This window comes from Lithobates pipiens, unplaced genomic scaffold, assembly GCF_037356315.1.
Source record: "Lithobates pipiens isolate NorthernLeopardFrog02 unplaced genomic scaffold, aLitPip1_a1.2 Scaffold_8, whole genome shotgun sequence".
Taxonomy (NCBI): Eukaryota; Metazoa; Chordata; class Amphibia; order Anura; family Ranidae; genus Lithobates; species Lithobates pipiens.
Window position 1 is genome coordinate 102,107,576 of NW_027507903.1, and position 14,878 is coordinate 102,122,453.

At 41.8% G+C, this 14,878-nt stretch overlaps 1 protein-coding gene across 1 annotated transcript in view; it reads left to right on the top strand.

The window, feature by feature from the left end:
* LOC143964275 (dual oxidase maturation factor 1-like) overlaps positions 1-14,878 on the top strand; it is a 99,821-nt gene that overhangs the window by 30,918 nt on the left and 54,025 nt on the right. The window contains exons 2-3 of the mRNA XM_077473979.1: positions 5,948-6,113; positions 8,372-8,429. Coding sequence (XP_077330105.1) covers positions 5,973-6,113; positions 8,372-8,429 — 199 coding nt within the window. The 5' untranslated portion in view covers positions 5,948-5,972. The remainder of the gene's footprint in view (positions 1-5,947; positions 6,114-8,371; positions 8,430-14,878) is intronic.

Below are 14,878 nucleotides of genomic sequence, written 5' to 3' on the forward strand. Positions count from 1 at the left end.
ATACTCCAGGGAGTGAAAGATCCAAAATGCTTTATTATAAATCCATAAAATCCAAATGCAAAGACAAGCACAGATCAAAAGGGAAGGAATAGCATTGGTTATTCTTAATCACATTCATGTGTGAAGCGCGTCAATGCTATTCCCTACCTGTTGATCTGTGCGTATCTGTACATTTACATTTGATGGATTTATAATAAAGTATTTTGGATCTTTAACTCCCTGGAGTGCGGTCACCTCTCTTCACCCAGGGAGAATTTTAATTTTAAAATATTGTATTTTGTTTCTTTGCACCATGCATTTCTATTCGCAATAGAGTTAGAAATACTGCTTCACATGTCATGAGGCAGGGTTTACATATGTGCAGCCGCGTGTTTGTGCCTGGGGTCCAGTGCATGTCTGCTCACAGGTTTAGGTGTGATTTAGGTCAGAATTTTTGCCTAAATTCGCACCTGAATCAGACTCAAAGCCCTTGTACACACGGTCGGACATTCCAATGGAAAATGTCCGATCGGGCCGTGTTGTTGGATAATCCGATTGTGTGTGGGCTCCATCGGACTATTTCCGTCAGAATATCCAACGGACAAAGTTTTAGAGCTGGGCTGTAAAACTTTCCGACAACATGAACCGATCGGACTTTATCCGATTGTGTGTAGAGAATTCCAATTGGACAAAGTGCCACGCATGCTCAGATCAAATTCCTAGACCAAAGCTATTGGCTACTAGCCTGAACGTAGTCCCGTCGTAACGAAATAACGTCATCATGTTACGTACGATCAGATTTTCTGACAACTTTGTCCGACCGTGTGTATGCAACACAAGTTTCGGACAAAATCCGTCAGACAAAATCCGGTGTATTTTGTTGTCGGAATGTCCGACCGTGTGTACAAGGGCAAAGACACACAGGACCATTTTGGAATGTGGACCGTGGCTGCCCCGGACCTGTATGAAACGGCTCCATTGAGAGCCAGTCACACTCACCCGTCATGCAAATTGGATGCGGAGAAACCTGCATCCAATTCAGATATGTGTGAACCTAGGCTGAAACATGACACTCTACAAAGTAAAGGGAAGTTTACATAGATTACATTATGCTATACAATAATTTCAGCTGTCTCATATTATTACTACCTGCAGTGCGAGTGGCATTGCAATCACTTAGTAGACAGATGCCCTATCACCTACACAACACCCTTATGAAGTCTGATGTGGTGAGTGTGCCTCTTATTAATCACTGACACATACAGGTGTGGTCTGATGGAAAGTAAGATGGATTAAATTCAAGGACATAAAAATTGAAATGAAGATGACTCAGTTAGAAAAGACAGTATTGTTAATTAAATCAAATCATTTGATAATACTTTACAATAAAATTTCTTTATCACTTTTTCACTATCAGCACCATATAGTGTCAGAACAATATATGTTTTTTTAATGAAATAGAAGTCAAGAAGATCTATAAGAAACAAACAAACAGTTATTAAGAAATGTAATCCAACTAAGCATAGATCAGATGTTCCAATCAGAATGCCCATGAAGGTTTTAAAACATGCCAGATGCTTTAAAGGAAAACTGTAATGTAAAATTGGTCAATTTTATTTTTGTTTTACATTTTTAAACTGTTGGTCCTTTTTTATATTGTGGAAGCAGAAGTTAAACAAACTATGACAACTAGCATAAGTATTAACTACTAGAAACATTTGCTAAATGCTATGCTTTAACTTGTGATCTATTTGTGTAGGCTTATCAACTGTTTTGTTATGTGTTCTATAAGGGTCACACTAGCAATCTCCTAGAGAGCAATAAGAAACCCTTACCTTCTACTAATGGTGCCAATCTATTAAGGTATCATTCTTTCCCTGCTCCCTCATTGATTCAGAGCAAGATTCTTCAGTATGCCTGTGAAGGTTCTCATTTTTTAAGGTCATGGTATCTCTAGTAGTAGTAACATCCAAGTGAACTTATTCCGTAGTGTTGAAGATGTTGCATTACTTACCAAGCCGATTCTTCAGTTCCTAGAGCATTAAGAGGCATTTATATTCACACTTTAGGAAGCCGGAATATAAGCACCATGAAATGTGCAAATGTTGATTTTCCAAGAGCAAAATGAAGTGTGAAAGTTGTGGCGCCATTGTTTGGTAAGCTACAAAATGTCTTCAATATTACAGAACAGGTCGAGTTGAATGTAAACTGAAATGAAAACTACTATGCAGTGTTTTGGCTAGTGAACAGGAACAGGTAAGGCCGCGTACACACGGGCGGACTGTCTGACGGACTTGGTCCGCTGAAACGTGTTTCAGCGGACAGTCCGCTCGTGTGTGGGCTTCAGCGGACTTTTTCAGCGGACAGTCTGGCGGACTAAGTCTTTCGGAATTTCCGTAATATTGTCCGTCCAACTTTGGTTTCAGCGGACAGTCCGCTCGTGAGTAGGCAAGTTGGACGGACTAAGTATGGCGCATGCTCAGAAAGGATTTACACGGCCGAAGGTTGCATTGCAGTGTATTGGACGTCGTATTTCTAGTCCCGTCGTACGTGCTGTACACGTCATCGCGCAAGCTTTCAGCGGACTGTCTGTTCATCGTGTGTGGTCAAGTCCGTTCATTCAAAAGTAGGACGGACTGTCTGTCGGATTGTCTGACGGACTTAGTTGGCCAGACAGTCCGCCCGTGTGTACGCGGCCTAAGCATTCTCTTAAGCAAGACAATTGCTGGTGATTTGTTAGCACTTGGATTGCTAATATGACATTGCCCTACTGCTTAAGTGATGGTCTCAGCTGAACTGAGGTGCCTTCTAAATTATGCAAAAATGTCAAACATGTAGCTTCATTTGTGAGCTGGCAAACATCTCTGCTACTCTCAATTCTGAAGACGTTGCTACAGTTTTCATGTCAAATCCTTGGCTTGGTTATGACTCAGCTGTAACAGGTTGCTGTTCTCAGTTTTTTTTTTTTATATTTGTCTTTTTCAATAAAAAGATGCTTTGCATCATTAACCACATGCCCACTGGGTTTTTAAACCCCCTTCCTAATCAGGCCAATTTTCAGCTTTCGGTGCTTTCACATTTTGAATGACAATTAGTCATGCAACACTGTACCTATATGAAATTTTTGTCCTGTTTTTTCACACAATTAGAGCTTTCTTTTGGTGGTATTTTATCACCACTGGATTTTTTTATTTTTTGCGCTATAAATGAAAAAAGATCCCACATTTTGTAAAAAAAAAAAAATGTTTTGCAAATTAGTAACATTTCAGCATAAATTTTGGCCAAAATTTATACTGCTATATATCTTTGGTAAAAATAACCCAAATTAGTGCATATTTGGTCTTTGTGAAAGTTATAGAGTCTACAAGCTATGGTGCCAATAATTGAAAATTGATCACACCTGATCTCACTTGATGTACTGACGGTCCATCTCATTTTTTGAGACCCTAACAAGCCAGCACAGTACAAATACCCCCCAAATGACATCTTTTAAGAAAGTAGACAGTCCAAGGTATTTAGTAAGAGGCATGGTGAGTTTTTTAAAGTTGTAATTTTTTCCCACAATTCGTTGCAACGTGAAGATTTTTTTTTCTCACACACAGCATATTCATACCACAAATTACACCCCAAAATACATTCTACTACTCCTGAGTATGGCGATACCACATGTGAGACTTTTGCACAGCTTGGCCACATAAAGAGGCCCAACATGCATGGAGTACCATCAGGCGTTCTAGGGACATAAATTACGCACAATTTCTAGATTACCTCTTACACTTTTGAAGGCCATGGAGCACCAGGACAATGGAAACTTCCAAAAAAAAGCTAATTTTGTAAAGAAAACACCAACACATATACTATGAGGCATAAAAAGTCTTTTGAACATGTGATTTTTTCCCACAAGTTTTTGGAAAATGTGTAAAGAAAATGAAAACGCATTTTGCTTCTTTTTTTTTTTTACACAAAGTTGTCCATTTATAACATATTTCTAACACACAGCATGTACATATCAAAAATGACACTCCAAAATATATTCTGCTACTCGTCCCAAGTATGGCAATACCACATGTGTGAGTTTTACACAGTCTGGCCAAATGCAGAGGCGCAACATGCAGGGAGCACCATCAAGTGTTAAAGGGACATACATTTCAAATCTAATTTGACTACCTTTTACACTTTTGTGAGGCACTGATGGGCACTGTAGTGGCATGGATGTGGCATGGATGAGTACTGATGTGGCAAAGATGAGCAATGATGTGGCCTGAATGAGAACTGACGTGGTATGGATGTGGCATGAATGAGCACTGATGTGGCACAGATGATCACTGATGTGGCACGGATGATCACTGATGTGGCACAGATGGGCACTGATGTGGCATGGATAATCACTGATGTGGCACGCATGATCACTGATGTGGCACGGATGTGACATGGATGTGGCACGGATGAGCACTGATCTGACAGGGATGAGCACTGATCTGGCATTGATGATTACTGATGTGGCATGGATGTGGCACAGATGATCACTGATTTGGCATGGATGGCATGGATGATCACTGATGTGGCACGGATGATCACTGTGGTAGTGGATGAGCCATGGATGGGGATGGATGAGCATGGATGAGCGAGGGATGGAGCATGGATGAGCAAGGGATGGAGCATCAGGGATGGAGCATGGATGAGCATAAATGTGGATGGATGAGCCAGGGATGGAGCATGGATGAGCATGAATTTGGATAGACGAGCCAGGGGTGGAGCATGAATTTGGATGGATGAGCAAGGGATGGAGCATGAATGAGCCAGGGATGGAGCATGAATGAGGATGATGAGCCAGGGATGGAGCATGGCTGAGCATGAATGAGGATGGATGAGCCAGCGATGGAGCATGGCTAAGCATGAATGTGGATGGATAAGCCAGGGATGGATGGGTGAGCCAGTGATGGGCATGGTTCAGCCCTGTGGGCACTTCAGATCCAGCCCACAGCACTACTGCACCAGCTCTTTCCTCTCCTCACACGCTGTACCGATCGGTGCGAGGAGCGGGAAAGAGCCAAACCAGATATGCTCTGGATTGTTTACAAGTGATAACTCCCTCATTGGACAGAGTGATCACATGGTAAAGGGTGGCTGTCATTGGCCCTTTACCTCAATTTGTGACATGCTGGGTCTGGAAGTACCGACAGTTATGGACATTCTCGGAGGCGTGCGGGAGCGCTATTCTGGGAGAACGTTATAATATGTCCTCGCGCTATAGCTGTCTTTTGGCTATGGCCCGGTTGGGAAGTGGTTAAAATATATGGCATTTGTGACAGCCTTAAAAACCTTTTTTTTATATTAGCCTGGCTCATTCCCACCTGCTATTTAAAGTGGAGGGCCACCCTAAAAAAAACAGCATTAATATTCTTTAAAAAATGTAAAAAAAAAAAAATTGAAAAAAAAAAAAATGTACCTTACCAGAAATCCCTGTTGCTAGGCAGTCTTCCTAATCTACCTCTTCCTACTCTGTGGTGATGTTCTCTCCTCCTTGCGTTGTCTTCTGGGTAATGGGGTGCTCTGTGTTCTGGGAACTGTGTGTTTCCTAACAGCACTTCACAAAGAGCTGCGCGACTCGCGCATGCGCAGTAGGAAATGGGCAGTGAACCCGCAAGGCTCCACTGCCTGTTTCCCTTTGTGAGGACCCGAGAGCCGAGGGACAGGTCGGCCTCGGGTGGCCCACATCGCGGGCGCCCTGGAAAGGTAAAAGTCAACAGCTACTTTTTTTTTAGCTGCTGACTTTAAAAAAAAATTTAATTTCCCCGCTGGAACACCCCTTTAATTATGTATTTTGCTAAATAGGGTACCAATACCAATACCATTAGATATGTATCTCAAGCTGATTCAGATTGGATCCGTCTGCTCTATGAATTTCACAAGAACCATGAACACATTTTTATTACATTAACCTTTATTTGTTTTTCCAATTTTTCAGGTTTCATGCCCTGCAGAAAGTCATCATGCATGAATCTGTTTTCCCATTTTACCTCCGACCCAGGACACCTTTTCTTTTTGACACAGAAATTATTGAAATCATCATTATATGTATAATCACTGCAGCCACTTTTATTATTATATTGCCTGGAATCAGAGGAAAATTGGTAAGGAAATTGTGATTACTATTTTCTATATCTGTACCACCAGACAACTAGAATTTCCAGAAGCACTGTAGGGTAATGATGGCAGCTCCCATATGTATCTTGTAACAGGTTTGCTTTAAAGTGATTGTTATTTTTAACTGAAAAAAAAGACTTTACAAACATGTCATACTTACCTACTCTGTGAAATGGTTTTACACAAAGCAGCCTGGATCCTAATCTTCTTGGGCCCCTCTTCAGCACTCTTGACCCCTCCCTCCTGTTGAGTGCCCCCACAGCAAGCAGCTTGCTATGGGGACACCCGAGCTGAGTCACTGCTCCGTATGTCCATTCAGACATGGAGCCGCGGCTGGCCCCTGCCCCCTTTCTTTTATCATTAGCTGACTGACTTTGATTGACGTACCCATCATTGTAGCCTCACTGTACCCATCACCGCAGCCTCATGATGCCCATCATTGTAGCCTTACTGTGCCCATCACTGCAGCCTCACCATGCCCATCATTTCCGCCTCATTGTTCCTGTCATTGCAGCCTCAATGTGCCCGTCATTTCAATCTCACTAGTAGGGACTGTGTGCCCATGCATGAGGTCAGTACATGGATTGCACAGCGGCATCTCTCGCTATATCTGCGAGCTTAGTGTGAAACTTTCAGCCGTGCTGTGACAAAAGTCCCACCCTCCTCCTAGACCAGCTCGTGTGATAGATGTAGTGTTCTGTCTATCACACGAGCTGGTCTGGGAGGAAGGCAGGACTTTTGCCAAAAGTTTCAGAGTCAGCTCTGAGATGCAGCGGTCTCCCGCTGTGTAAGGTAAGGAGAGAGTGCGGGACTTTTGACACAGCGCGGCTGAAAGTTTCACACTTAGCTCTGAGACACAGCGGTCTCCCGCTGTCTAAGGGAGGATGAGAGAGGAGTGCTGCAGCCACAGTAAAAAGTGGCCTAATGCCCGGTATCCCTGCCCTCACTCGAGTATAAGCCGAGGGGAGGTTTCAGCCTAAAAAATGGGCTGAAAAACTCAGATTATACTCAAATATATACGGTAGTTCACTTTTCCAAAAGAAACTGCCTATTCAGATAAGGGTTGTTTGTCAATAAAAACTGACTCTGCAGCTCTGACTAAAGTTGAATAATGCCCTTGCTATAGGTGTAGGTCATTTACGTACCTCCCAAAGCCTTACTGGAATACTCCCAGGATGTTGCTAGGAGGTTGATAAGTGAATTGGTGTCACTAGTCATTAGTGTTCACCTTCACCATCACAGGAGTGAGCTTGCTTTCTAAATTAAAACATCCGACATGCTCTTTCTTTCCCTGATGCAGGAGCTCAGTTTGAGAGCTTGTTTCTTTGTTGATGAAGGTGAGTAGTAGTAGTGAGCTAGTAGTGAACTAACCCTTTAAGTAGAATTAATATGTTATGTTACAAAACAATACAAAAATACAAACATTAACTACTGTCAATGAGACCTTTAGGACTAGTTCCCATTACACACACACAAGAAAACTATTTTTTTTAAATGTAAGGCACTTTTTACCTTTTGTTATTATTATTTTTATTATTTTTTTAAAATTTGATTTTAATTTCTTGCACCAGAGTTCAATTGCAGTGCAGAGACGTGCACAGACTGACAGAGAGCTCTGGTGAGGAAAAATGCAGATCTCTGCACAGCAATGCTCTGGACCTGCCACCTTTGTTCTAGTATGATCAGAGGTGGTAAGTATGAGCATATAACAATTGTTTTCTGTGTGTACTTTTAGAGACCAGCATTTTCTAGTGCAGAAAAGTAGAAAAAAAAAACAGCCATACCTACCTATGACATAACTTAAGAACCATCTACCCAGCTAGAGTATGCAAAGAATATAAATAAGTTGCAGTTGGAGGAAATTGCTGGCTAAAAGGGTTGGCACTGGCAATGCAGTGTAAAAGGAAATACTATTTCTACACACACATACAAAATACCACCTTTTTATTCAAATAGGGTTAGTCCTAAGAAGCGCTTAAACTTTATACCTTAATCATCATTACCCTCTTAATATAGCCATGACATGTTCATAAATATCTTTCCTCTTGCATAACATAAAAATTTAAATATTTGTAGAACTACATTTATAGCTACCAATAATTATAATATTTTAGTCTACCATTTGTCAGGTGTATTTCCTGTATAGGGAATTTTAGACTTGTCATAAATCATTTGCTGTAGTAAATGTATTTCCTTTTATAACATGTGTATTTATGATACAACTATTAACACTCCTTATTTACAGAGAACCTTCTGGATTGTGAAAGTACTGACAAGTCTCTTTATTGGCACTGTGATCCTAAGTAAGTTTTTGCTTTGAGTTGCTACTTATGCTAAAATGAATCTGTCCCAATGTAAGACCTTGATGGAATCTGCTCATGTTGCATATAGGAGTTCAAGGGCAGTGCAGTGACTGGCCCTCAAACAGCATGCAGTTTTCATCAAACCTTAGCTCTTTGTGTTGACTACAAGTACCTAGCCCAGTGTTGGCGTAACCTTGACACCCCAGATGTTTTGAAACCATATTTCCCGTGATTCTTATGCACTCTGAAGTGTAGTTGAGTATCATGGGAAAGATAGTTCCAAAACATCTGGGGTGCCGAGAATCGCCATCATTGACCTAGTCTTTAGATAGATTTGTATTTCTCTGAAAAGCCCTTTGAGTGATATGCATGGACTATTCATAGGGCTTGGCCTTCTTAAGCCCTATTCCTGTGGAAAAAAAAAATCTTAATCTGGAGAGAAGGTTTAGCCCCAAGTATAGTCTGAGCCTAGGAACCAATAAGCTCCACAAGAAAATTGGGCTTTAGTTGCAGACTAATACGGGTACTTGCAGGAACCATACAGTACCTACACTTTAGCAGTTTTGTTACATCAGACATTTGTTGCACCAGGTCAAGTTTCCTTTTATGTTAACTATATATGTTAAGAGCAATATGGTTAGGTATGGTTGTTACATCTCAGCATCTAATCTATTAAAGTGATACTATATAAAAAATAAACATGTTATACTTACCTCCTCTGTGCAGGGGTTTTGCACAGGGCAGCCCCGATCCTCCTCTTCTCGGGTTCCTCCCTCCTGTTGGTTGCTTGCTATAGCAGCTTGCCATGTCCATTCAGACACAGAGCCTCGGTTCGGCCTGGCCCCCTCTCTCTCGATTGGCTAATTGACTTTGATTGACACATACAATTTGTGTCTCAGCCAATTAGGAGGAAGAGTGAAGGACAGTCGAGACACTCGTAGACTTCACTGGATAAAGATGGGGCTCAGGTAAGTATTAGGGGCGCTGGGACCACTGCTCAACACAGAAGGCTTTTTATCTTAATGTATAGAATGCATTTAGATACAAAACTTTCTGCCTTTACAACCACTTTAAGTATATATTAGGATCATACCAAAATTTCTGTAAACCACCTTACCAGTCTGAGAGAAATCATAGTCTATATATAGATATATATACATATACATACATATTGTTTTTTTTTTTCATTTTTATTTTAGGTAGCTAGTTGTTTCTTCATTTAATGTCTTTTGTGTTCTTGTTTGATTTGTCCTAATTTCTTCTCTATGTCTGAAAAAACACACAACTTCGTTGACTTATTACTTGTGTATAACATGCAGGTCTTTATGAGAATATTTAATCTGTCTCTTGCAATTCAAAGAATACAAATTAAAGTGGCATTAAACTCTTATGCCGCGTTCACACGACCAGTCTTTTCGACAGCAAAGGTCCGATGCAAGAATCCGGCAGACAATTCAATTGTGTGTGGGCTCTATCAGACCTTTGCTGTCCAAAAATGACAGACTTTAGAAATAGAACATGTTTCAAATTTTTTCGCTGGACCCAGTTCCTATCGAGAAATCTGCTTGTGTGTATGCTAGTCCAACGGACAAAAAACTACTCTCTGGCAGCTATTGGCTACTGGCTATGAACTTCCTTATTCTAGTCCGGTCGTACGTAATCACGTTCGAATCGGTCTGACTTTGGTGTGATTGCGTTTAGCCAAGTCCGTTCATTCGGAAAGTCCATCTGAACTCCGCCGAAAGTCCGTCGGGAAGAATGTCGGACCTAGTCCGTTGAAAAGTCCACTCGTGTGTACGTGGCATAAAGGGAACATTATATTGTAGCTTACCATTTCTTAGATGTGATGGCTGCATTCGTTTCCTTCTTTAGGCTTTCTTCTACTTTCATCTGGTAATCCAGGCAGCCAGCAAGTCTTTTTTTCACAGAACAAACTCTATAGCAGAATGTGTCAGTTTACATGAAAGCGGGAGTTTGGCTTCAATTTGTTAAAGAGATGTGTTACTGGCCAGATCATCAGGTAAATACAGATGGGGAAAAAGCTAAAGAAAACAAAACTGATGCAGCCACCACATCTAGACATGTGCAATTAGTTTTGTTCCAAATTAGTTTTTACAAATTTCGGCAAATGTGTTAATTCGGAAAAATTCAAATTAACGGAAACCCATGTAACAAATGTTTCTGAATATTCGTAAATTTGAAAATCTGAAATACTAACTACCGTATTTATCAACGTACAACACGCACTTTTCCCCCCTGAAAATAAAGGTTAAAGCGTGCTTGCGTGTTAAACGGCACTATATTATGCCTCTCCTGGCCCTGGGACAGCGCTGCGATACTTTAAAGTTCAGAAAACATTACTGCCAGCTCCTTCTCATATACCTCTCCTCCTGTGTCACTCTCAATGTAAATCAAAGCTTCTAAATACCTCAATTAACGCCACTCATTCTGGCCGCTCTACTCCTCCTGCTCCGCCTCCTCCTTTAGTGTAGCTATTGATTGGAAGAGGAGAGCGGTCATGTGACTGTCAATGAAGCAGCTGAGGATAGCAGTCACATGACTGGGTCCAAGATAAAGCGGCATTAAATTAGGTATTTAGAAGATTCAATTTACAAGGACAGTGACACAGGAGGAGTAGTGTATATGAAGGGGTTGACGGTGAAGTTCTCAACTTTAGAGTATGCTGGCAATGCTGTCCCAGGTGACTGAGGGGGTCTGAGAAAGGGGTCTGTGTGCTGTGCAGGGGGTCCATGTGCTGTGGAAAGTTTTTTTCCTGAAATTTCCCTTTTAGTTTAGTTTAGTTTAGTTAGGGCACGTGTTATACGCTCAAAATACAGTAACTAATAATAACGTAACTACAGAGGCGGCTCTTTAATTAGGCAAATTAGGCGATTGCCTTAGGCCTCGCCCACAGAAAGGGCCTCGCCATTGAGCGATTGCCTAATTTGCCTCTGAGGTGTTGTGCTGCACTGTCTGCTGCTGTGTGGAGTGTGGGACAGACTCTCAAGCGGCGGGGTGAGCGGGCGGCAGGCTGCACACAGCTGCAGACAGTGCAGAGTGAGCTCCGCGGCAGTGGACGAGGGGGGGTGATAAGAGTATGTCTGTGTAATATGCATGGCTTAGGCTGCCTGCGCGTCAAATAGCAGCAGCGCTGTCCTCCGAGTCCTAGCCCTTCCTTCCCCTAACGGCGGCCCCATTGCATGCCGGGAATTGTAGTTCTCCCACAGAGCACAGGCACATAGACTTCAACATGGCCGTCTGGTGCCTGTGCTCTGCAGAGACTACAACTCCCAGATTGCACTGCAGGGCAGAGCTAGAACATCATGTGTTGCTTCTCCAACTGAGTCCTGCTGCCTTTACCAATTTGTCACCAAGGCGAGGAGCAGGAGCAGGTACAGTTTATAACTATTTTTTATATATATACATATATATATATATATATATATATATATATATATATATATATATATATATATATATATATATATATATATATATAATATATATATATATGAAAAACCTAACAACAATGCACCCCCACCAAATCTAAGAGTCCAAAGGCCATATTAACTCTGCATTGACAAGACAGTTTTATTTTCACACATTCTAAAAATAACTTTTCATCTGCTTTACTGAGGATGCTTTACAGTGGCTGCGCTTGATGGGCACGGTGGCTGCAATTGATGGCACAGTGGCTGCGTTTGATGGGCACGGTGGCTGCAATTGATGGCACAGTGGCTGCGTTTGATGGCGCAGTGGCTGCAATTGATGGCGCAGTGGCTGCAATTGATGGCACAGTGGCTGTGTTTGATGGCGCAGTGGCTGCGTGTGATGGCACAGTGGCTGCATTTGATGGCGCAGTGGCTGCATTTGATGGGCACAGTGGCTGAGTTTGATGGCACGGTGGCTGCAATTGATGGGCACAGTGGCTGCGTTTGATGGCACAGTGGCTGCGGTTGATGGCACAGTGGCTCCGTTTGATGGCGCAGTGGCTGCATTTGATGGGCACAGTGGCTAAGTTTGATGGCATGGTGGCTGCAATTGATGGGTACAGTGGCTGCGTTTGATGGCACAGTGGCTGCGTTTGATGGCACAGTGGCTGCTTTGATGGCACGGTGGCTGCGTTTGATGGCGCGGTGGCTGCGTTTAATGGCACGGTGGCTGCGTTTGATGGCACAGTGGCTGCTTTTGATGGCACAGTGGCTGCGTTTGATGGCGCAGTGGCTGCATTTGATGGGCACAGTGGCTGAGTTTGTGGGCACAGTGGCTGCTTTTGATGACACAGTGGCTGCGATTAATGGCACGGTGGCTGCTTTTGATGGCACAGTGGCTCCTGTATCATTGTCCGCACACAGTCTCTGACCATCTCCTGTATCATTGTCCGCACACAGTCTCTGACCATCTCCTGCATCTTTGTGGCATGATTGTCTGTCAGCACCCTGTCAGTGTCTCCAACTTTTCATACCGTGTTAGCCAGGTAAGAGTTTGCTTGTCATTACCATAATAAAACCGTCTCCTGTATCATTGTCTGCAAGTCTCTGACCGTCTCCTGTATCATTGTCCACACACAGTCTCTGACCATCTCCTGATTCATTGTCCACACACAGTCTCTGACCATCTCCTGTATTATTGTCCGTACACAGTCTCTGACCATCTCTTGTATCATGGATGTGAGGTCGGTGACTGTCCTTTAGCTGGGTTGGACTGTCCCTTAGCTGGGCTGTCTCTTATCTGGGACTGTCCCTTAGCTGGATTGGATGGGTCGGACTATGTCCCTCAGCTGGGTTGGACTATGACTATATCCCTCACCTGGGACTGCCCCTTAGCTGGATTGGACTGTCCCTTAGGTGGATTGGATTGTCACAGTCCCATAGCTGAATTGGACTGTCACACTCCTATAGCTGGATTGAGCTGTATTAGGCTGTCTCTCAGCTGGATTGGGCCGTCCCTTAGCTGGGTTGGACTGTCTCTTAGGTGGATTGGAATGTCACAGTACCATAGCTGGATTGGCCTGTCCCTCATCTGATTGGCTTGTCCCTCATCTGATTGGCTTGTCCCTCATCTGATTGGCCTGTCCCTCAGCTGGATTGGACTGTCCCTTAGCTGGGTCGGACTGTCCCTTATATGGGACTGTCCCTTAGCTGGTTTGGACTGCCTTCACTAAAAGATATTGAAACATTAAAAAAATGTACTACTGTTAAAACTTCCCAGGGGGTTTGTGTATGAGCCCCAACTATAGTTAGCACATATATTGTGGTATTGTATATTGAAACAAAGGTTTTTTTGTTGTTTTTGTTTTGATTGGCTTTCAGTAAGTGCCTGAGAAAGGACCCTGGTATAAGTCTAATCTAATAATGCACTCTTACACCAGGCTGTTTTCCTGCAGGCACCCTAAACAGACACCTGTTCAGAATTGACAGGCATTTGTTGGAGCAGCACCATGGTAGTTACAGATCAAACAGAAGCAGCTTCTTTGGCTGCACAGGATAGCAGGACTTAATTTTATGAGTAAAGTTTCAATTTAAGTTTTTTTTTTATTGATGTTTTGCTAAAGAATACAATAAACTGAGTTATTTTGTTACTTGAAAAATATTGCACTTTATACCTATTATGTTCTATGCACTACTGAGCAAATATTCAAAGTTTTTTTAAATCACTTGTTGCATTAAACAGGTTATGTTTTAGAATATATTGTAAAATTACTTTTTGTTTTATACTTTGTTGACAAATTCATTTCACATTTATGAGACAGCACAAAGGATAATGAGTAGGCAGCTGCACAATTTGATCTATATCTGTGTGCGTGTAACATATATACCCACCCACCCTATATTTAATGATATTTGATTAAAGAATAATTGGCTAGAGAAATTTATAGAAACTGAATTCATAGTTCATAGGATTTAAGGTAATATATGCATTCATACAGTTAATTTTTATCATTTTTATAATATTTTTCCCATTATGGGCGTGAGTGGGGCCTCGTGTCTAAGTTTTGCCTAAGGCCTCAGAAAGTCTAGAGCCGCCCCTGCGTAACTATTACTAACTATTACATTATAGGTATTGGAATTTCCTTTAAAATTTGGCTGTTAGCGAACATAACGAATACGAATTCATCTGATGTTACGAATTAGCCAAAATAATGAATGTGTTATCTAAACGAATGGAAAGTAACAATTGAATAATAATAAACAATAATAATAACAATATAAAAATGTATTATTATAATTATTTATTATTAACGTGTTCCTCAAAATATTTCAGGCCTGCGTGCTGAAAATTTATCGTCCCCACCTGCAAATCGCACACTGCTCAGCGCTTGAGGATTTAATTTTAAAAGAAAATTGTAGCAATCTTTAGACTGATCCTTATTATTACTAAGTGATTCAATCAAATAAATAATAATAGCTGCTGCTTGTTTAAAATGCACTTCATATAAAATATATACA